Source organism: Aspergillus lentulus (assembly GCF_001445615.1).
Source record: "Aspergillus lentulus DNA, contig: Alt08, strain: IFM 54703, whole genome shotgun sequence".
NCBI lineage: Eukaryota > Fungi > Ascomycota > Eurotiomycetes > Eurotiales > Aspergillaceae > Aspergillus > Aspergillus lentulus.
Genome location: NW_028322118.1, coordinates 4,156,357 through 4,177,794, shown reverse-complemented (window position 1 = coordinate 4,177,794; position 21,438 = coordinate 4,156,357). Strand labels below are relative to the sequence as shown.

General features: G+C 49.6%; 5 protein-coding genes and 1 non-coding gene across 6 annotated transcripts; 3 read left to right on the top strand and 3 right to left on the bottom strand.

Moving 5' to 3' along the window:
- Positions 1 to 1,063: 1,063 nt before the first annotated feature.
- hmt1 (putative vacuolar ABC heavy metal transporter (Hmt1)) lies at positions 1,064 to 3,824 on the top strand (the record flags this gene model as incomplete). The annotated part of the gene is made up of 4 exons (XM_089599769.1): positions 1,064 to 1,228; positions 1,302 to 1,519; positions 1,607 to 2,446; positions 2,504 to 3,824. 4 exons carry the CDS (start codon positions 1,064 to 1,066, stop codon positions 3,822 to 3,824), a joined length of 2,544 nt encoding a protein of 847 aa, XP_089456107.1.
- A 697-nt stretch (positions 3,825 to 4,521) lies between these two features.
- Positions 4,522 to 5,296, top strand: ALT_4548 (Mth938-like domain-containing protein; the record flags this gene model as incomplete). Its single annotated transcript, XM_033559061.1, has 2 exons — positions 4,522 to 5,029; positions 5,100 to 5,296. The coding sequence occupies 2 exons, from the start codon at positions 4,522 to 4,524 to the stop codon at positions 5,294 to 5,296; spliced, it is 705 nt and encodes a 234-aa protein (XP_033414952.1).
- Positions 5,297 to 5,752: 456 nt separating this feature from the next.
- On the top strand, positions 5,753 to 7,629 carry ALT_4547 (alkaline phosphatase; the record flags this gene model as incomplete). Its single annotated transcript, XM_033559062.1, has 2 exons — positions 5,753 to 7,256; positions 7,310 to 7,629. 2 exons carry the CDS (start codon positions 5,753 to 5,755, stop codon positions 7,627 to 7,629), a joined length of 1,824 nt encoding a protein of 607 aa, XP_033414953.1.
- A 276-nt stretch (positions 7,630 to 7,905) lies between these two features.
- ALT_r035 lies at positions 7,906 to 8,021 on the bottom strand. Its single transcript, XR_004500597.2, has one exon. It is a non-coding gene; the product is annotated as an 8S ribosomal RNA (ribosomal RNA).
- Positions 8,022 to 8,993: 972 nt separating this feature from the next.
- utr2 (putative cell wall glucanase (Utr2)) lies at positions 8,994 to 10,443 on the bottom strand (the record flags this gene model as incomplete). Its single annotated transcript, XM_033559063.1, has 3 exons — positions 8,994 to 9,760; positions 9,823 to 10,263; positions 10,320 to 10,443. The coding sequence occupies 3 exons, from the start codon at positions 10,441 to 10,443 to the stop codon at positions 8,994 to 8,996; spliced, it is 1,332 nt and encodes a 443-aa protein (XP_033414954.1).
- Positions 10,444 to 13,665: 3,222 nt separating this feature from the next.
- ALT_4545 (kinesin-like protein 6) lies at positions 13,666 to 20,777 on the bottom strand (the record flags this gene model as incomplete). The annotated part of the gene is made up of 8 exons (XM_033559064.2): positions 13,666 to 13,868; positions 13,923 to 14,670; positions 14,724 to 14,846; positions 14,897 to 15,029; positions 16,331 to 16,649; positions 16,719 to 16,936; positions 17,694 to 20,519; positions 20,578 to 20,777. The coding sequence occupies 8 exons, from the start codon at positions 20,775 to 20,777 to the stop codon at positions 13,666 to 13,668; spliced, it is 4,770 nt and encodes a 1,589-aa protein (XP_033414955.2).
- Positions 20,778 to 21,438: the final 661 nt, after the last annotated feature.

The following is a 21,438-nucleotide window of genomic DNA, read 5'->3' as shown; positions in this document are numbered from 1 at the left end:
ATTTTATTTGATTTATTCAGTACTAGTATCTATCTGGCAGTTGACTAGTACTGATAGATAGACTACTTCGTACCGCCTGCTAGAATTTCGCCTCCCAGGATCCACAAGCTTCAGCAGGCTCGAACGGAGCTAACCAGACTATGGAGGAGATAAACCAGTCCCAGAGGAAAACAGAGAGTTCTCGACTCCAGTCCGGATGCTGCATGGCGGAAACCCGCACACCGTCATTCCACCCAGACAGACTAGTTATTATTCCCTCGTCCTCGATGATCAATCCTGAGCTGGATCTCTCCATTGATCTGCTCTACCTTTCCTTTCACTCTCGCTCTCCTTCCTCTCTCCTTCCTGATCTCCTCTTCATTTCGTTATCCTTCTATCTCTTGTATGGTCCAATGCTTCACCATATAGTAGGGGTTTTTCCTTCATCCCTGTTCGTGTCCTCGTCCCCACGTATAGCTTTTTAATCAATACGCGTTTTTTTTTTTTTTTTTTTTTCTATTGTACCTATTGTCTGCATTCTTCTACTCTTCTCACTGTGGTCTTCTTGCTTTTGTCGTTCTGCGTCGCCTGAATTGGTACCGAGGTTCGTTATCACGACCAGAAAGGGGAAATAACGAAGAGCTGCAGTGTTCGTTCAGTCTCTACAAGCCTACATAACAGTTAATCCGCAGGCCCTCTACCTCTCGACTGCCCTCTGGCCTCTGTTCCTACGCTGACAGTCGTTTCCGGCCCGGCTCCTACACCAACCCGCTGTCCCTACCGCTTCTTTTTCGTATCCCTCGGGCAAGACGGAATAATACGGCAATTGTGTCATGGAAACGTTTTGATGAGCGTGTGATTGTGTCGGATATTGCGTGGAGGATCGATCATGATGGCTTCTCATCATGGAACGCGTGAGCTGTTGGCGTATCTTCGCACGGCCTCCCCAATTATACTCCTTATTGTTTTTGTCGTGGCCTTTGTGACCAACTCCATCCGCACTGCTAGAACTGTGACCCAAAATCGCAATGCAGTGTGCACAGGACCGGGTGGACGACCTCTACCGAAGCGGTCAAGAAGCACAATGGTCGTTGTGAAAGAAACACAGAAGTTCTCTCAGAGCGCAAAGCTGCTTTTCAAGTGGCTCTCGGCTGGTGTGCTCGTCACTTTGGTTGCCGATGCCGCCATCAACGTGGCTCATGTTATGGTTGCCAGATCGGAGCACTGGTGGTGTGGCCAGGCTGTGGTGGTAAGTCAGACAACTTGAGACTTGAACGACTGATGCTTCGATTTGTCGACCCAGCGGCTGATAGATATGTTAGATCTACGTTGTGGGGTCATTTTTCGTTTACGCGGTAATCCTCGTCTCTCTGTTAGACAGTAAACCCTCTCCGTCCTCAACCCAGCTCATTCCATGGATTGTCGCAATCCCTTTCGAATTGGCTATTGTGGGGGCCTCCCTTTCGATCTACTCCACCGTTCACCATGAACCCGTGGTAGGGAACCCTTCTGGTGGTCGACTACGGCAGGGCATGACGGGGTGGGAGTCAATGGAGGTCGTTTCAAATTGTATAAGAGTACTCATTTTGGCGAGCTTGGTTATAATCTACTTGTTCTGCTCGATCAGTGCGAGGACTAGTGCACGGAAGGCAGCCCGAGATCAGACCGATGGCCCAACCGAGTCGACAGGATTGCTCGATCCCGCGCACGCAGAAACAGGCACTAATGGCACTAATGGCACGGCTTACGGCTCGACTCATGCTTCTCAAGGAAACCAGCAGCCTTCCAAACCGACCGATCCATGGGTCCGTCCCACCACAGTTCCTTCAACTAGCTGGTGGGAATATCTCAGCGGCTATTCTTTATTCTTTCCTTACCTGTGGCCTTCCAAGTCTCGTCAACTGCAGGTCATTGTGATCATCTGTTTCGTGCTGATTGTTCTCCAACGTGTCGTCAATGTTCTGGTTCCCTATCAGGTGGGAGTGATAACCAACATCTTGTCGAAAACGGATGGTGACTTCCGTGTCCCGTGGTTTGAAATCTGTCTCTACATTCTTTATCGGTGGCTACAAGGCAATCAGGGCTTGATTGGTTCGCTGCGGTCTAGCCTATGGATCCCAGTGAGCCAGTATTCTTACATGGAGCTATCGACGGCTGCCTTTGAACACGTGCACGGTCTCAGTCTCGATTTCCACTTGGGAAAGAAAACCGGTGAGGTGCTATCTGCCCTGAGCAAAGGCAGCTCTATCAATACCTTCCTGGAACAGGTTACTTTTCAGGTTGTGCCAATGCTGGTAGATCTCTGTGTCGCCATCGGATACTTGCTTATTGCGCTTGACGCTTATTATGCACTCGTCGTTACTATCGTCACCTTCTGCTACCTTTATGTTACCGTACGCATGGCCCAGTGGAGAGCGGAGATCAGACGACAGATGGTGAACGCGTCGAGGCAAGAGGATGCTGTGAAGTAAGTATTGCCCATAAAATATCAGGCGGAAATCTGAAGGCTGACATGGTGGATCAGGAACGATTCTATGGTCTCATATGAGACCGTCAAGTATTTCAACGCAGAGGACTACGAATTTAATCGATATCGGGGCGCCGTTTCGGACTATCAAAAAGCCGAATATCATGTTCTCTTCTCTTTGACCTTGATGAATACGTCGCAGAATACCGTCTTCATGCTGGGTTTACTGATCGCATGTTTCATTGCCGCCTATCAAGTCTCTCTCGGCCAGCGGGATGTCGGCCAATTTGTCTCCCTTCTCACATACATGGCACAGCTTCAAGGGCCTCTCAACTTTTTCGGCACCTTTTACCGCTCAATCCAATCGGCCTTGATTAACTCCGAGCGAATGCTAGAATTATTCAGGGAGCAGCCCACTGTGGTTGATAAGCCTGGCGCAATGCCTCTGGCTGTATGCAAAGGTGACATTAAGTTCGAGGACGTTGAGTTTGCGTACGATACCCGCAAGCCTGCGCTTAATGGCCTTACGTTCCACTGCGAACCGGGCACAACCACAGCACTCGTTGGCGAGTCAGGCGGTGGCAAGTCAACCGTCTTCCGTCTCCTGTTTCGATTCTACAATGCGAGAAATGGACACATCCGAATCGACGGACACGATGTGGAGGAAATTACGATTGATTCGCTCCGAAGACACATCGGAGTTGTGCCGCAAGACACGGTCCTTTTTAACGAAACATTGATGTACAATCTGAAATATGCCAACCAGAACGCCACGGATGAGGAAGTATACGAGGCTTGTCGCGCTGCCAGCATTCATGATAAAATCATGTCTTTTCCTGATGGCTACAACACCAAGGTGGGCGAGCGTGGTCTCCGACTCAGTGGAGGAGAGAAACAGCGGGTGGCGATTGCTCGAACCATCTTGAAAAATCCCCGGATCATCCTCTTGGATGAGGCGACGGCCGCACTGGATACAGAGACCGAAGAGCACATCCAAGGCGCGCTATCGACTCTTTCCCGTGGCCGCACCATGCTCGTCATAGCTCACCGCCTTAGTACTATTACCACAGCGGATCGCATCTTGGTCTTGCACGAGGGTAGGGTCGCAGAAAGTGGCACGCATGATCAGCTACTGGTTATGAAAGGCCGGTATGCTAGCATGTGGCGCAAACAGATTCGTGCCCAGCGCGCTGCCGCAGAAGCACAGGTCCTTCAAGATCGCGCTCAGCGTCTGCGAAGTGCATCTACGACTGCTGTTGGAGACGACAGCTCCAGCCAGTCTGATGAGGATCGCAACGGCAAAGATCATCCGGCCACAGCTCGGCCAGCGCAGGGTCAATATTCCGGCAAATCTTCGGATGATAGCCAGAAAGGGTAGAGTACGAAAACGGTTACAGCGTCATCCACCCCCGTCTTTATTCTTCTCGGGTAAAGAAACAGTTCATACTATTTCGTTTGTCATTATAGAGTTGACGGAGTGATGAGATACCATTCTCGGGTTTTCCGACTGATTTTCTGCCTTTCTGTGCTGTCTCGCCGTCCTACTATCGTGTTTATTGGCGTTCCGAGTGGTTTATGAGATGGCAAGAAGTTTCTGGGATTTTGTAAATGCCTGGTCTTTACTTTGCAGCACAGGTGGAATAAAAAGGGTTCAATGCTTGGATAGCAAGAACATAGACTACCTAATCTAATTACATCGCCAGAACGGCTTCTTTGGCAGCTTTACTCCTGGAATTCATAAACGCGATTTTCCGTAGGAAACAGTCATATGCTTGACGCCTGAGGCCTTCATATGTCCCCATTGGGGCGGATTGCCATTGCGCAGGCTTCGATTGGCTGCCGCTTGCCCGCTTACATCACCGCTCCTCGTATGGATGCAGGGTTGTTGACCTGAAATTCCAGGCACTAAGTATTCTAGCTCAACAGCTTTTCCGACTCCTGGGCATCCTTTTCCATTGAATCCATCAGCGTCAGATATCATTTACAGATATCCCACCGAGCATCGATCGCTGCAAGAGGGATTCAACAGTCAGGGTCTTTGCGTTACACTCACCCGCGGAATCATTTCGACCTCGATGATGCAACCTCCATCACCCCAGTTACTCCGAGCCTTGCGCACCAGCATCTCCGGCATCAATACTGGCAGTCTTTGCTCAACTATCCCTCGATCCCGCTGTGCCATACGACCACCTGCTCTATTAGGGCCTTCCCGCCGTGACAACAGCAACCATGCCCGCCCGACCCGAATGATCCCTCGCTCCCATACGCCAAAGCCAACCAGCCATGACCGAGGCCCGCCTTCAAAGGAGGACACGCAGACAGATTTTGCCGCGCTCAATGTGCTAGGTAACATCCCCGCGCCGACAACCGCCATTGATGCCTGCCTTGATTCCGGATTCCACCTGAATAGTGGGGTCAAAGTTACCGGTGGAGATGGTGTGCTGCTCGTTGGCGGGGAGGCTTTCGCCTGGAGGCCCTGGAAAGTCAATGAGGGCACGAAATCCGACATGTTGAATAAGAAGGGCCAGTTTGAGGTGGACGAGCAGGCGTGGGGGCTCCTGGGGCTTGTGTGGCCTCGTCCTGGTGAGTCGGCACTTTTCCCCGATACTCTGCCAAAGACGTGCTGACCATGTTGGATTTCTTTGTGTGCTAGACTTGCTGCTTATTGGTATGGGGACTTCGGTGTTTCCCTTGTCTCCTGAAACAAGACGACATATCAATTCCCTGGGTATTCGTGTTGAGGTGCTGGATACTCGGAATGCGGCTGCGCAGTTTAATCTGCTTGCGACCGAGAGAGGCGTTTCGGAGATTGCTGCAGCTATGATTCCTATCGGGTGGAATGGCAAGTAGAAGACTCATTCTTCTACTAGATGATTATATTTGAGTGGAATCGGTCATTGATGCTTCTGTTATACCCATCCATTCTGTCCGCTATTTGTACATTTTTTAATACATACACCCCTAACAGTTCATTGTACATCTTCATCACCGTAGAACGTCAGAAGCTAATCAGTGCCTAGATGCAATTCGGATCCTATTCTAGCTACAATCGAGAGGTACCTTATGTACGGAATACAGAGTACTGTAAGTTGGTTATCTCATCGCGGCTTATCAAGCGAATCAGCGCGTGACGTATCCCTAGTCCCATAAGCTGCCAAGCCCGATGCAGCTGCAGCCACAAGGGACTCCTGATCCCCAGCTTCAGGATTCCTCACTTTCTCGCTTTGCACTCGTTAAATGATTCACTGCATCAAATAAATTTCGCTGATTTCACTCTCTAATTCGACCTGCGATATCCTGGCTAGTATGGCGCAAGACGAGCCTCTTTTGGCTCCGCGCCCTTCCTCGGAGAACAACTCCATTCGGAATGCGGAAGAGGAGGACGCACTGTTGACCGGGGAGCGGACGAGGCGAGCCCAGGAACGGCGGAGTTGGCCTTTTTGGCGAGAAGTCGGTCTCTTCAGCTGGGCGCTCCTAGCTACAATTGCTGTTATTGTGCTCGCAGTCGTCTACCAGCATGAAACGAGCAAGCCGAACATTGGCTCGAGACCCCCCTGGGGTCCGGGAGGGAAGCCGACCGGCAAACGCAACCTGATCTTCATGGTGTCGGACGGAATGGGCCCTACCAGTCTTACCATGACCAGAAGCTATAGACAATTCGCCGAGGGATTGCCGATTGACGACATTTTGGTGCTGGACGGCCACATCATTGGAACTTCGAGGACGAGGTCGAGTTCTAGTCTGGTAACGGATTCGGCTGCCGGTGCGACAGCTTTTTCTTGCGGCTTTAAGAGCTACAATGGTGCCATCTCTGTGCTTCCGGATCATTCTCCCTGTGGAACCGTCCTCGAGGCTGCGTCGTTGGCTGGCTACAAGACCGGACTTGTTGTGACGACTCGGATCACCGATGCCACCCCTGCTTGTTTTGCTTCGCACGTTAACATGCGACAATACGAAGACCGGATCGCCGAGCAGGAAATTGGTGAGCACCCGCTCGGACGCGTGGTCGATCTTATCTTCGGTGGTGGTCGTTGCCATTTCCTGCCTAATTCGACCGATGGGAGCTGCCGGGCAGACGATCGCGACTTGGTCAGCGTCGCAAAGGAGAAGGGATTCAGCTATCTTGATGATCGGAAGGGGTTTGACTCACTAAATGGCGGATCGGAAGCCAAGCTACCCCTCCTGGGTCTGTTCGCGGAGAAGGACATTCCGTTTGAGATCGACCGTCGTAATCAGAACGACGTCTACCCGTCTCTGGAAGAGATGGCCCGCGCTGCACTTAGGATACTCAGCGACGCTACCGCTGATAGTGAGCAGGGGTTCTTCTTGATGATCGAAGGTTCTCGTATTGATCATGCCGGACACGGCAATGATCCCGCAGCGCAGGTCCACGAGGTTATTGCGTACGATAAGGCATTCGCTGCAGTGTTGGACTTCCTTGAGAAAGACTCGACGCCCGGTGTTGTGGTTAGCACATCTGACCATGAAACAGGTGGCCTGGCTGCCGCTCGGCAGCTGCATAGCACCTACCCCGAGTACAAATGGCTCCCGGGGGTTCTGGCCAACGCCAGCCATTCCACCGAATTCATTGACAACAAGCTTCGGGAGTTTCTCTCCACGGAGACGAAAAAGAACAATCAGCAACGTTATGTTCGAGAGCTCTTGGAGAAGGGTCTAGGTATTACCGATGCCACAGACGAGGAGATCGATTCTATCCTCGATCCAAATTCTCCGATAAGCTCGCAGTATCAGTTTGCCGACATTATCAGTCGAAGAGCACAGATTGGCTGGTCAACCCACGGCCACTCTGGTAAGTACCAGCCTCTATAACATGGAGCAGTGGAGATCGGCTAACTGTCGCAGGTGTGGACGTCAACATCTATGCATCCTCTTCTAAAGACGCCTGGCCCCTGGTTGGGAACCACGAAAATACCGAGATCGGCCAGTTCATGGCAGACTACCTTGACCTGGACGTGGAGAACATCACCAAGCACCTACAATCATCCAGCGCCTGGTCGTTCGCCAGCGGTGAAGTAGACCGGCCCTTCGCCTGGCTAGGGGATCCCCTGGGCGAGAACGTCCGCACCGAGGACCTGGATACCTACCACGGAGAGTTCAGGAAACGCTTTATGGATGTGGACGGCATGGAGAAGAGGGAGTGCGGGTGCGGAGGAATGCACTGATTTGATTGAACAGAGTTATATATCATTTCCTTCAGGACCACGGCGTTTGGACATACTATCATCAAGCATCAATGGCATTATTTGTGGCAACCATCCCAATCACCCCATCGGGTTCAGTTGCCTTTTTTCTCCATTGCTGACCACCCATAGACGCCTCCCACCAAACAGGATTGCCTCCAAAACAAGCGTATCGGCGTCTCGAGGGAAATCGAACCTCACACTGACTGACCATTCCTATCTACAAGCAGACACGAAGCAAAAATAAATGAAAGGAAAAACATACAACAGCCGGGATTCGCTGGTGGTCACCCACCCAACTACTAACCGGCCGGCGTGTGGCTTAAGTACGGCTGAGCGGACGGGAAGCCCTGTTTTCCACACCCTGTGGTCGTATGTACCTGTTTAGATTCAACAGGAAGTCATGTAGAAACGGCTATATCTGTTTATTCGAGTCCACGGCCACTGTTGGTTGATAAGTCGAGTGTATGTGTATTTTGGGGCTCGGTATAAGCTGAAGTTGTTGTATTTTTAGATGTTTGAGTACTCTGTGGAGTAGAGCGGTTTTGATAGTACTGATGCATGGACAGACGGAGGTATAGCTGACAGAAGATGTAGAGGTGGAAGTGTGGGAGTTACAGTTGAGATGTACGTTGCTGTGTTGACCCACAGTTTCTGTGAATGCATTGCGAGGTGTTGAGGGATATTGAGTGGTTCATGGGCAGGATTGTATGGGGAGAGGGGGGTAGACTCTACTACGTATGTAGGAATAGCATGAGATGAAGGAACAGAGCCTGTAGTTATGTCACTGGCCAGAGTTCACTAAAGGAATGCTGAGCCTACAGAGCTTCAGGGACACTCTAATGTAACAATCATGCATTGACTAGGGTATTACACTGTCAAACACCAACAGATGCAGAGACAATCATAATAGTCGAAACATGAGTGAAATAAACCTCCATCACAGGCCGAGGGTATTAGCAGAATGGTGCACATGTGCACATGCATATGCGTATGCGTAGGTGTATGTATATCCAAAGGCCGGACTCGCTGTGGAGACCGGTCTCTCGAGGTGGGCGCGGGGTCGTTCCATGCGCACATCATTACTTTAACATGAAACATCCGAATCAGAAACGGTGGGTCAAAAAATGAACTAGTTAATCGAGTGTATATCAAAGGCGTTCCGGTCGGCTTTTGAGGGAGAGGGGAACGCCAGGTATAATAGAACAAGAAGGATAGGGCAAGAAGTAGGACATGCGCCGAGATGACGGGAAGAAGGCTTGCACAGGAATATCCAAGTCATGGGCAAGAAAAGTATAAAGAAAGAATATCCAAGAAAAAAGTGTGGAAAGTGTCAAGTACCCCGTTCACAGGGTGACCAGAGCAACAACGGCAACCAGAACAGCGAAGAAGGAACCATTCAGGACTCGCTCGTTCTGAGACGGAGCAGCGTTCTTGTTGCTGGTGGCAGAGGTCTCGCTGCCCTGGCTGAATCCGGTGGAGCTGCCAGAGCTGCCCGAGGTGCTGGTACCGGAGCCGCTGCTACCGCTCTGGGAATTGCCAGGCTCGTTTCCAGAGCCACCATTGCCAGAGGGGACAGTGTTGGCGCCGCTGCTGGTCTTGTTCGCAGATCCCGAAGCGGAAGAGCTGGCGCCAAGGTCCATGTCAAGTCCGGTAGCACCAAAGGAGGCGAGCACGGTGTTGTTGTTGGTGATTTGGACGGAGCTTTCGACACCGGCCTTGTCCTTGAAGATGTATGCCTTGCTGCCCTTGATATCAGCACCGCTGGGAGGGTCGTAGCATTCGACGGTGATTTCGCCAAAAGTAGCGTAGTAGTAACCGGGGTCCTTGATGTCCTCGCTATCCCAGTTGATCTCACCGCCGGCCCAGGCAATGGTACCCGGGGCGTTGCTGGCTTGACCAGCGGGCCACAGGGACAGCTGCATTCTGGAGGGCGTCTGAGGGTACATGTATTGCTTGCTGGTCTCGTTGTAGGTGGATTCCTTTTTGAGAGTTCTCTTCACCACACCGTCGACAGACCAGGTGATGGCCTCGGGCTTCCAGTCAATGGTGTACTCGTGCCAGGCGCCAAAGGTGTCACCGCCAGGGACGGATGCGTTTCCGCCGTGGTTGTCTAGAAAAGACTGTGAGTTGAACTGCAAAAAAAAATGGTCCGGGATCCACAGTTGAACTTACAGTCAAGAACTCCCTGGAAGTAGTAGTTAGTCTGAACATTGGTCAGGTCAGCACCGACGAACTCGTAGTCGATTTCGTCCTTAGTGTCAGACAGCAGAATGAAACCGGTGACCACACCAGCGCCACGGCTGCTCTTGATCTTGGCCGAAATCTTGCCGTACCAAATGTAGTGGTTGTTTGCGATCAGAGTGCCGACGCTGTTCTTGGGCATCGTGAGCAGGAGGTTTCCATCCTCAACCTTGGGATAACCGCTGTAGACCCAGTCGGATTTGCTGGCATCGCCCAGGTATTTGGAGTTCGAAGCAAGACTGTCGAGGTTCGACCAGTCCTTGTAGGACTTGCTCTGGCAAACCGGTTCAGGGGTACAAGAGTCGAGAGAGAAGGACATGAGAGGATCGCACCCGCCCAAGCAGTAAGCGCCCGTACCACACTGGCCGTACACTGAGGTAGATGAATGGTTAGGCTAGGTTTGAGCAACTAGGTAGTCTTGAACTTACAAGAACAGCAAGGCCATTCTTCAGGGCAGTGGGAGTCCTGGCTGCAATTTGGAGGGTCGGAGGCAGCCGAGACTGTTGTAGCAGCCAGAGTGGCCAGGAGAATCGAAGAGCCGATGCGCACCATGGTGGCTGAATATTGTACAAGAGAATGGATATGTACAGAGACTGGGGAATAAAATGTGTATAGACAAAGAAAGATCACCAGGAGGGTGGACGAATGGGGGACTGTGAAGAAGAATCAGTAAGGAGGAACAGAGAACCCGTCTGATTACAATATTTTATTGGGATCTTTGATGCATGGAACGTACCAAAAGGTTGAGTGAGAGTTGAACCAGACCCAGAACCGTGAGGGTCAGAGTGGAACAGTGGGCGATGATATGGAGAAGTATGCAAATAGGCTGGCGAATACAGAGCGCAATCAAGATGACGCACCAATCAACCAAAGGCCGCGGTAGATTTCAACGAGGGGAATCAGCAATCGCTGGAGACTTAAGGGGGAAACAAGAGGAGGAAAAGAGGGAGAAGCAAATAAGAATAAGAGAAACGAGTGTGGTGCTTTTCCTTTGCCCCTCTTGAGCTCTTTGTCGACTTTTGTCTCCGAATGGATCAGTAAGTGGTACCAAGCGTAGTGATAATCTTCCGTCAAACCAAGAGGAGAAAAAGGAGAAGCGATCAGAAGTCGGGGGGGCGATTTTTAAATAACGAAACAAGCACAGAATGAATTTAATAAGTGTCGATAATAATAATATAGTTTAGAGACATCAGAAGATTATTGGTCCTAGATCGACTATCACTTGTCTGGATGCATAAAATCCACCGAACTTGTACCTTGGAGTATAGATGCTCCAGCCGTGAGTGTGTCAATACTAGCCCACCGTTTCCATACAGCAAGCTTCAAGTCATCTGGAGTCAACTTGACCCTGAAGGCCCTGAACAGGGTCCCGCATTCGGTCAATTCCATTACCCGACGATGGAATAATCTTGATTTCCGATCGAAGATGACAAGAATTGTGATCATACTTCTTCAAGAAAGAGACAATGACCTCAACCATCCGAATCATCTGAGGGCGAAATTTCGAGAACAGTCAGTGCATTCACAAGTCTCAACTACCGAATCAGGACGGTAAGGTATTATTGCCCGCTGATAAGCCGGAGTCAAGAGCCTTTGTATTTACAATACATACAGGGCCTAGTGGCAGGACCCACAGCCACCAAAGTCAATTCTGGGGCTTCTGCCTGCTCGAGAGTTAAGAGTCCATTATTTCCAAGCACAAGTCGTTACTATGGGTTTTTAAACTCCATGGCGCTACCCTTCATTTCCAGTAGCCCTTGACTTTTCTGTCCTTTCGAGAGGAAATTACCCAGTGTAAGGTAAAAGTGTTGTTGTGGAAATGAAAAGTCATAAAATACGCCCAAGACAAGCACGGGACCCTCAAAGGAGACGCCGAAGGAGACACCCGACCACTAAGAAAGGACCTCCAACCTGTCTCACCCCATATGCCGGACTTATTAATCGATCACCAAGCGGGAAGGAAGAAACAGACAGACCCCTAAGAAAACACAACAGTTTTAATCCATCCACCTGCACCCACCATTCATGTCCAAATCGATGAACTGCTCTCGGCCAATCAGATAATCTCTTATGTCTGCTCCGTATTTGATATGAACTGTAGAGAGGTAGCTATGATCAAAAAATAATCTAATACCGCTACTCCTGCTATGCATTTTGTTCCCTCTACTCCGTAGAGTCAAGAACAAGTGTTTCCAATCTCTTGGACTCTTGGTTGGCTTCTTGGTTCCTTCTTGGACTAGCGACCGCCGACCGACTGGTGACTTGGTATGAGTTGGCAATGACAGAAGAGAAAATATAGCACTTACCAGCAGTACTCTACCAAAGGAACGTGTGATTATACCCTGGATTGATTCCCAGAAGCCTGACAACTGACAAGTGACAACTCCACACGAAGGAATTTGAAGGATTTAAAAAGATTTATTTTTAGATTGCCACAAAAGTCTTACCTCTCGCCACAAAAGTCTGTTCCATGCGCTCATTGGAATGTCGCTGAGCGAATATTACCGCTTACGACTGGACAACCAAATAAGATGGTAGCGAAGAAGGAAACAACTCAAGTCTCCGACCATGGATTTTGATCGAATTCGATCAGGTACATAGATAGAAGACGCATTATCATTGTCATCTTTAATTTGATTGTCATGCTTCATGGTGATATACCATGGCTGCTGGCTGGGGTTGGACAACAATGGTGAGAACGGTACCATCACATTGATTTACCCCTTTACTTGCAGCCCATGCCAGCATGAGTTTCACAGCATATACTCTCCTTACTCTAATAAACAAAAGCGCTATGAACAGCTTGATTCTAAACGTCTAAACCTCACAAGGTTACTAACAGCACCTCCCATGTACAATGAACAAACAGAAATAGTACTACCGGGTCATCCATCCCGCCTTCCATCAACCTTCCATACATATTGTGGAACAACCTTCGGCTCGCGGACAACCTACATTCCAATAGACATCATATCGACGCCATATCTGGAACCCTGTCAGATGGTATTACCGGTCACTTCATCACGAATTACCATTCTATCCCGCCTGATGATGATCATTGCCGACTGCATCGTATTGTAGGAAGCGTACGTGTGCTGTCTACGACATGTGACATGCCATCAATCTTTTCATGCAAGGAGGTTGGGTATTGCTGCAAGTCTAAGTCCAGTAGGAGGGTAGAGATTATATTCTTCCACCACGCGGTGGTCACTGTTACAGCATCAGTCAACGTCCAAACAACAAGATCGTCGCTTGAGCAATTTAGATGAAGACGGATGTTCCATAGCACTAGTCTAACACATCTATCCACTTTGTCCTCTCTTCCCGTCCAACATAATCTAAGTTGAAAGTTGAGTCGCAAGGTCGAAATACATGTACTCTGTAGAAACGATAGTCTACTCCGTACAGCAGTGCTTGATAGCAGACAGTTAAAATCTTGCCATTACAGGACATTCTGACTCAATCTACTGTAGGATGACCTGCTCAACTACAACACCATAGCCTCATTTGAACAGGAATGGCTTGTAAACTGATATCGACCTCAATGAGGTCGGACGATTTGTTCCCACGAGTTTAAGGACCATCTGTGTCGTGCTCCCATTCCACGGTTTCACCGGTCCTCTCTATGGAGAAAGCTCCAACTCGTGAACAAATTGCCCTTGCTTAACCGTTCTCTTTTCGGCTCCTGATATATCCACTTCGTTCCCTCCCATGATTTCATCCATCAGTATCGTGGCCATACCATGACCTTTTCTCCGCCTCTCCGCGACATGATCAACGCATCGATTTCTTCGCGAAGTTCAAGTTCTTCGCAAAGCCGGACCGTGCTGTATCCTTGACCAAAACCAACTCCTTTTCGCAGGGATCCGAGGAGTAAGTCACCGAAACACCACTGTAGACAGCCCGGGTGTCCTTCCACTTATTGAAGGCCTCCAGGACTCTGCGAGCAACGGCAGTGCTCGTGAACACGGCAGTAGCTATGTTATGGTTAGCCTTTATCCATATACAGGGAACTGTAACATGAAACTAACCATTTCCAGAGTTAAAAACCCAGAGGAAGTCGATGTTGCCGAGTCCAGCGACGGCACGAATGTCCGACTTCCATTTCTCCGGCGACATGTTATCGGCAAACAGCCTCTTTCTCGCGAAAGACAGGCGCCGACGCTCTCGGATGGGCTGGTTCATCCGACGGTGTTCATCGTTCCAATCGATGATCTCGGCCATCTCGACAGTGTAGCCGGTACCAAAGCGCCCGTATCCGAGCATCTCCTCCATCTCTTGGTTTGACTTCACAAAGGCAAGTGCGTGAGAAGCATACTGGAAGGTGACTCTGGTCCTTTCGTTTGTCTCAACCCGGATCTCCTGCAGGGGACCCTCGTGGATGCGGGTGGTGACGAAGCGGATCGCCTCCCTGGAGACCCTGCCGTAAATACGTACGACGCCCGCTTTGGCTTCAGCAATCTCGGGTGAGAGGGGTGCCCCGGAGAAATCCATGGTTCTCGCGCCATTCTCGCCATCAATGCTGTGACTTTGCTTGGATCCAGAAACAGACGACATCGACATAGGCGACAGATAGTGCAGTGTTTCCTTTGGTTGGCACTGAACCTTCGCCATGGATCCGGCAATCTGAGCCCAGCTTCCAGCTCGATTGCCGTGACCCCTGACAGGCTCTTTGTTCTCCTTCTCAACCTCGTTCATAAGGGCAGCAACAGCTTGCTTCTGGATTGTGTCATGACGCATGATCTGCTGGTTTTCGGCACCCATGTTCCTGGTAGGGAGCTATTGTGTTTTAGCTTTGCGACCATGTAACAAGATGACCAGAAAGTACTTACACTGTCGTCGAGCACGTAGTCGCTATCGGGAATATGCTCGATTCCCTCAGAGAAGGCATTGACGATCATGATGCTCAACTTTCCTAGTTCATTGGCTGGCTTGTGTTGCTCATGCTTCCGGAACTGCTGTCATCAGTTTGCTGTCCCCGTTACCTCCACTGTGCGAGACTTACGTGACAGGCAATGCGATTCAGATGGCCCAAGGCCTCAGCCATAGCCCCATCAATGGTATACATCGCCATTGTCAGTAGGATCGAGATGCTAAGCCACTTTGTCGGAGAATCCCGGGCGTGTATTGAGAGGTGTCTGTACTTGAGAGTTCAAGCTTCGTATCTTATTGCAATGATGTCGATGTTAGACACAGGTGCAGGACAGTGAAGCATTTCTGAGCCATCAGGGTTACTCACTGCTTAAGCTCTTGAAAAGTGTTCAATCAGACTTCACGGGACAGAAGACTGTAGGGGAGAGCGATAAGGACGCTGAAGTGTCAGAGATACAGCCAGATGAGAAGGCAAGGCAAGATCAACACAGATGGTGGTGCTCTTTGTATCAATGACAGACAATGTGGGCTGAGTAGACGTCAATAAAGGAAGTCGAAGATGAGCAGAGAGTTATTTGCTGTTTCTCAAAGGACCTTTATGGTTTCAGTGTTTCTCTGTGAGGAAGGTGAACATTTCTCGCGAGTAATTGAGCAGCTAGATTGATAAATAAGCCCTCAGAGCCTGGTCAGATTACAAAAGGAGAGATACAGCGAAGAGGAATAGAAGAGGGTGGAGCAAGTGAAAGAAAGAAGAGAAAAGTGAGAGTAGGTAATGGCTGTAGGTATATTCTCTCTTAGAGAAGTGAAGTACTGTACTTGATTCAGTTATAGATAATTCTATTAAGGCCATTAAATCTTACTATTATGACCCTAGAAGATCCTAATACCTTTTCTCTATAGACTTAAAGTGACTACTGGGTACTATAGGATAGTATCCCTCTCTCTGCTGAGTGAGTTCATAATATCCTTAGATATTCTCTAACTAGTTTCTCGCGATATAAGGCACTGTACTTTAAGTATTAAAAACCCTAGGGAGATCCTCTTACTTCATTCATAGCATACTAAAGCCCCTTCACAATTAGGATAAGTAGAAACGCATACCTTCAGACTGTGGATGCTTGGTTATCTTAAGTATCTGCGTCTATTAAGCTGCCTTGTTATCTGTGACTTCCTACAATAACATCTCAAGTCGCTGATGTTGTTCACGGAAGCTGTAGAAAATCTTGAGCATTCAAAACTAGTTTGTGAAACAAGCCTCTACGACAAATAAATAGTATCGTCGTACTGATTTGGATTTGCCAAAAGACTGTACTGTCTCCAGCTGTGCTGCGTATACAATAATACAAGCAAATTGATCCTGAAGGTGTGAGTTTCCCCGTGTGAACTAAAGTCACAATGAAGTAATTGAAAGAGTTTGACCACAGATGTCACACATTGAGATTACATATAGAGTATCTAAATTTTGGCGGATAGTCAAGAGAGGGGAGGGAAGTCTCTCACAAAGCTACATGAGAACAAAGTCAGCAACAGATTAGAAGCCAACAGCTGTATCTAGTTCGGAACTTACTGAGCAGGACATTCGTAGCCGGACGGGTTCTTGGTTAGGTAAAGCTGGTGGTACTCCTCGGCATCCCACCACTGGCCTGCAGGTATAATCTGCGTTGAGACAGGCTGCTTGTACCACTGCTTGGAGACTTTATCCGTGATTTCCTCCGCTACCTTGTGCTGCTCCTCGCCATGCGTGAAGATCGCACTGCGGTACTGTGTGCCGACGTCAGGGCCCTGGCGGTCCTTGGTCGTGGGATCATGCATGCGGTAGAAGAATTCCAACAGGGAGCCGTAGCTGACAACCGAGGGGTCAAAGGTTAATTGAACAGCTTCAGCGTCTATCACATAAAAAGAATAATGTGAGCATAATAACTTTGACCAACGAGTCCCAAAGAAAGGCAACATACGACCAGTAGTTCCAGTGCACACAGCCCGATACGATGGGGAAGACGTCGATCCACCACAGTAGCCTACTTTAGCTTCGAGAAGGCCCTTTCCATTGCCAAAGTGCTTGCGGAAGAGATGCTCAACTCCCCAGAAGCAGCCCGCGGCCAATGTTGCTTTTCGCGTGTTGTCGGACATGTTCCGAGCTGCCGATTCAGAGGTCAAGGATAGGAAAGGAGAGCTAGTCGAGAAAGCACGAAAGTACCGTGAGAACAAAGTCGATCTAATTGCCGACGGAGCAAATGCCATCAATCAGATGGAATACGTACTTCAAATAATCAGGCAGTCGGAACTTGGAGATAGGAAATTTTCTGAGGGAGCGGCAAAGGCGGAATGATGCGATTGCGGGGGGCGATGATGGGTCAGATGAGGAGAAAAGGCGGGCTTCCTTCTACTAGATATTGGATTTCTATGAGACAAGAGGCTCACTGAGATACAAGAAAGCAATTCAACTTCTTTATAGAAGTAGTCTTCATTGGAACCCACCATGGCTTCGTCGACACTCAACTGGCGTCATTTGACGCGATGACATAATCGAACTTAAGCTCTCCGCACGAGATTTGGGGTATAGATTAGTTGCCATATGCGATGGTATGGCGAGCAAAAGCCACGACCGGAGGAGCAAGACTACTTCTCAGAATTCTCTCTATCTTTCGAGTCGCGAATTTGGCACATATCGTACAAAAAGGAGTTATCAACATTGAAAAACAATCAAGTTTAACCAGCTGTTCCCATTTTCTGTTGGTGGGATGGGCCTATCCTCGGCCATGCATTGGTAAGTTGAAAAAAAGGTAAGATTCCCTGTAAAGAGGTTTGAACATTGAAGAAGGAGAGGAAGGAAAAATAACAAGAACAGTGGTATCTGTCTTCCTGAACACCGTCCCAAATACTCCATATCGCCCGCAAGTAACCAATGTAAGTCAACAATCAACGACTACCTCCAGCCTGCTCCAGAGCTAGGGTAGAGAGTCTCCGGGGGCCGCTCGATGCTTGGAGCGGCCATAGTACTAAGCCTTATAGCGTCTCTGCTTGTAAGACTGATATCTCGGGGCCGAATGTCACCTCCGAATGTGGTTCGTCTATGACTCGTGCTTTTCATGATTGGAAGAGTTCGAGGACTCAGAACCCTAGGCTTGGGATCAAGCTCTTTCTCACTCTTGACCATCCGCCTGGCCTGCGACGCGGTAAACATTGTGTTTTCGCTTGGAGAGCTTCCATAGGTTGCAGATGTCGGGCTGCGTCGGCGGTGGATGCGGAGGGAGTTGGTAGAAGCAACGGAGCCAAATTGTCCGCCAGAAATTCGTCTCATCGCTGAAGTGATCTTAATGGCATCATCCTTGCTAGCCTTCCAGCTATCCCTGCTGTCGGACAGTGGGCTACTGGAGTAACTTCCGCTGGATGTTCGGACTGCGATTCGAGACGGACGGTCCATAGAGCTGCGATTCAAGAAACTGCTGTTTTCAATATCTCGCAAAGGCGAATTCTCATTGTCAGAGAGCGGGAGAGTGGAGGTTGGAGGCGGCCCCACAGGCGAGCTGCCGGCCTTCTTTGACAGGAATCCCGCTTTAAACCGATTGTTCTTTTGAACGTGCAGCGTTGGTTCATTGGAAGGAGGCGGGATTGGAGAGGAGCCAAAAGGACTGATATTTCGGCTGGGCACAGGAATTCCACGTGGGATTGGAGAGGCTCGGGGCAGTTGGGGCTCCTCGCTGGGAGCTTCTTCAGGGATAGTCTCAGTAAGTGGTTTTTGAGGTGTCTTTTGATACTCCGTCAAGGCACCATCTTGCTCGTCGTCCTTCCAGCGGACACTCCTCTTCATTGATTTTGCCTGTGTCTTCTTCGGCGAGAAACTGACACTCTTCCTCCCGGCACCCACTTTACGTCGTCGTGGAGATCCCTTCGTTGGTGATGCCGGGGCAGCGGGAGTAAAAGTTATTGGTGCCCCCAAGCCTTTCACAGTAGGAAGATGAGCTACGCTCGACCTCCTCTTCTGCTTGGGAGAGCTATGCTTCAATGGACTGAGTGGTTGAGCAGGCAGTAGTGTGCCGTCCGGTTTTACGACATTGGTGGCGACGTTAGCTGACGAGTTGAGCATCTTCAGAAGAATCTTCTTGCCCATTTCAACTGCCTCCTCCTCACTCAGGTGCATTATCTGCTCAATGGAGGCAATGATTTCAAATTGAGCTTGGAGAAGAACTTGAATTGTTGCCGCCTCGCCTGCCTTGTCTTGGTCGGCCACTGCGGACAAAGCCTCTCGCTCCGCATTTGCCCGGAGCAGCTCTGCCTCCCGATCGAACATGGCAAAGTCGTTATTGTCGCTATGCTCAAAGTCTCTGAGTTGACGGATGGCGTTCTCTACAGCAGAGTTCATAGCTCGGTCCCAGTTATTCTTCGCCAGGCGCTGATGATAATGTTGCCTACTACCCTCCAGTTCGAGGAGGATACCTTGCGCCGTTTTCCGAATCGCTTGCAGATTGCATAAAGGTTCCTCGTTTCCAGAGTTCGCGCACACTGTATCGAAAGCCGCAATCCATGAAGACAACATGCCGATCCGGCGGCTTACCTGCTTCAATTTGATCATAGTATTGATCTTCTCTTGCCTTTCTGGCAACGAGTGATCATATGCGTTGCGAATGCGTGAGACACCTTCCCGAATAGCTGCGTCCTTCTTTTCGGTCTGCTTCTTGAACTTTGCGAAGGCCAGTTTTTCAGATTCCTTCTGCTGAGCTTTGAGCTCATTGATCAGGTTCATTTGCTCATCGATCTTCACTAAGAAGTCTTTCACATGGCGGTTGACGTTGAATACGTTGCGCGTGACCTTAGTCTGTATATTTTTCGCCCGGTTTGCGTAGCGCAGCGTGTTTTGTGTCTCGTCGAAATGTTGGCTAGATGGGCTAACACATACAATCATCACCGTCCTACAGTTGCCGCCCAGGGAGAATTTCAGAAGACGAGTCAGCTTTGAGTTGCGGTAAGGAACGTGATTGCGCTTTCGAGGGTCGCAGAGGGCGTTGATACAGCTGCCTAGCGCGAGAAGGGACTTGTTGATATTGGCTCCTTCCAGTAGCCGCTCGCCTCTGTTCTTAGTGGCACTAGCTCGCTCGCTTCCCGCAAGGTCAATGATGCTCAATGTCGCCATTGTATGTGGTTCGTTGACATCCGCGTTGCGATCCTTCTGGGCGATATTGATCTGAAGAACTGCATGCGACCGAGAGGAAGTAGCGTTGGCTTCCGTTGGCGACATTGTTCGACATTCGTTGCCCCGCATGATCATGTCCATCACCTGTTGTACGTTTTGCGGATGGTGACTCGATAGCCCGGAGACAGAAACCGACTTATTCGTATCCTCACGGAGCATCAAGCCTCCTTTGCTACCACCAGGGACCAGAAGATCGCGAATTGTTTCATTGTAAATTTCCAGGTATGAAAGGGATACTTCAGTGTGTTTTTCTCCTGACCGCTCCTCAATTCGTTCGAATAACTCCTGCATGGTAAGGAAGATGATACCGGGTTGTTGTGCTGTGCCGGTGATGGTGTGCGTCTTTCCACATCCGGTGGCACCGTAAGCGAAAACCGTGGCATTATAACCGTCAAGCACGCTGTCCAGAAGGGTTCGTGTAGTCGCTTCATACACCTCACCCTGTGTGGCATTTTGGTCAAAGATGCGGTCGAAGGCGAATGTCTGGTCCTTGACGCGTTTGCCGTTTGGCACAACGCTTCTTGAGAACTTCTGGACTGGATTGTCCTCCGGAGGATCGAAGACTCTTTGAGCATCGTCAGTTTTTCTTTTGAATTAATAACCTGATCAACATTTGCACTCACAAGCATCTGTCATCAATGACTTTGATAATGGACCGGATTCCCTTCTGATTGAGCTTGGGAGTTGGTGCACCGGCCAGGGAGCCATCTCCTAGGAATAGGGGACCGTCTTCACATTTCGGAAGCTGTGCTGCTTCTCGGATTGTGAAAGGTCGGACTCGAACGGTGACTGTGATCGATGAGGAGCCGCCTTCGGCTGCCATGGCGTCTATATGTTAGCGTTCCTCCAGCTTGGGCTGGGAAGTTGAAGTCGAAGACGAAAACCAAGAGAAGGGCGATTTTCGGGTATCCCGCGATGCCCTGCACCCTTCGGCCACGCGGAAAGATTATGGCGAGAATGAGGTAAAAGGAAGTTATCAATAGAGAAATTGGTGTCGAGAGTCCACAGCTGAGGAATGTTGACAGTGGGACTCTTCGAAACTCTGGTACCTCTCTAGACTGTTCCTGATTGAGTTATTCTCCAATGATTTGTCTTCACGTCAAGCTGTTGACTTTGGTTGTTTGTCCACGTTGCGTTGCTCCGAGCAACCGTCAGCGTTGTCGATTAGCGTAATGGCGCGTGTGCGTAGCTACTGTCACCAGACTGTCTCCTAATTATGCAGAGAGACACAATCGCCACAGCGTCTAGTATTTATGGCCACACACTACTCTATCGTGATTGGCTTGATCATCGCTTTTCGAAGATATTGGAGACCACACTCCGGTCACTTTTGGAGATAACTTAGAGGGGTACCATGAAATAGATAGTCTAGTCACAGCCAAGGGCTTCGTTATTACCGAGTTCAACATGGATGGTACAAGTTGGAGATCATATCCAGATTCATCTTAGCTCCCCCAGATTCGACGACGGTTATTTTCGACACA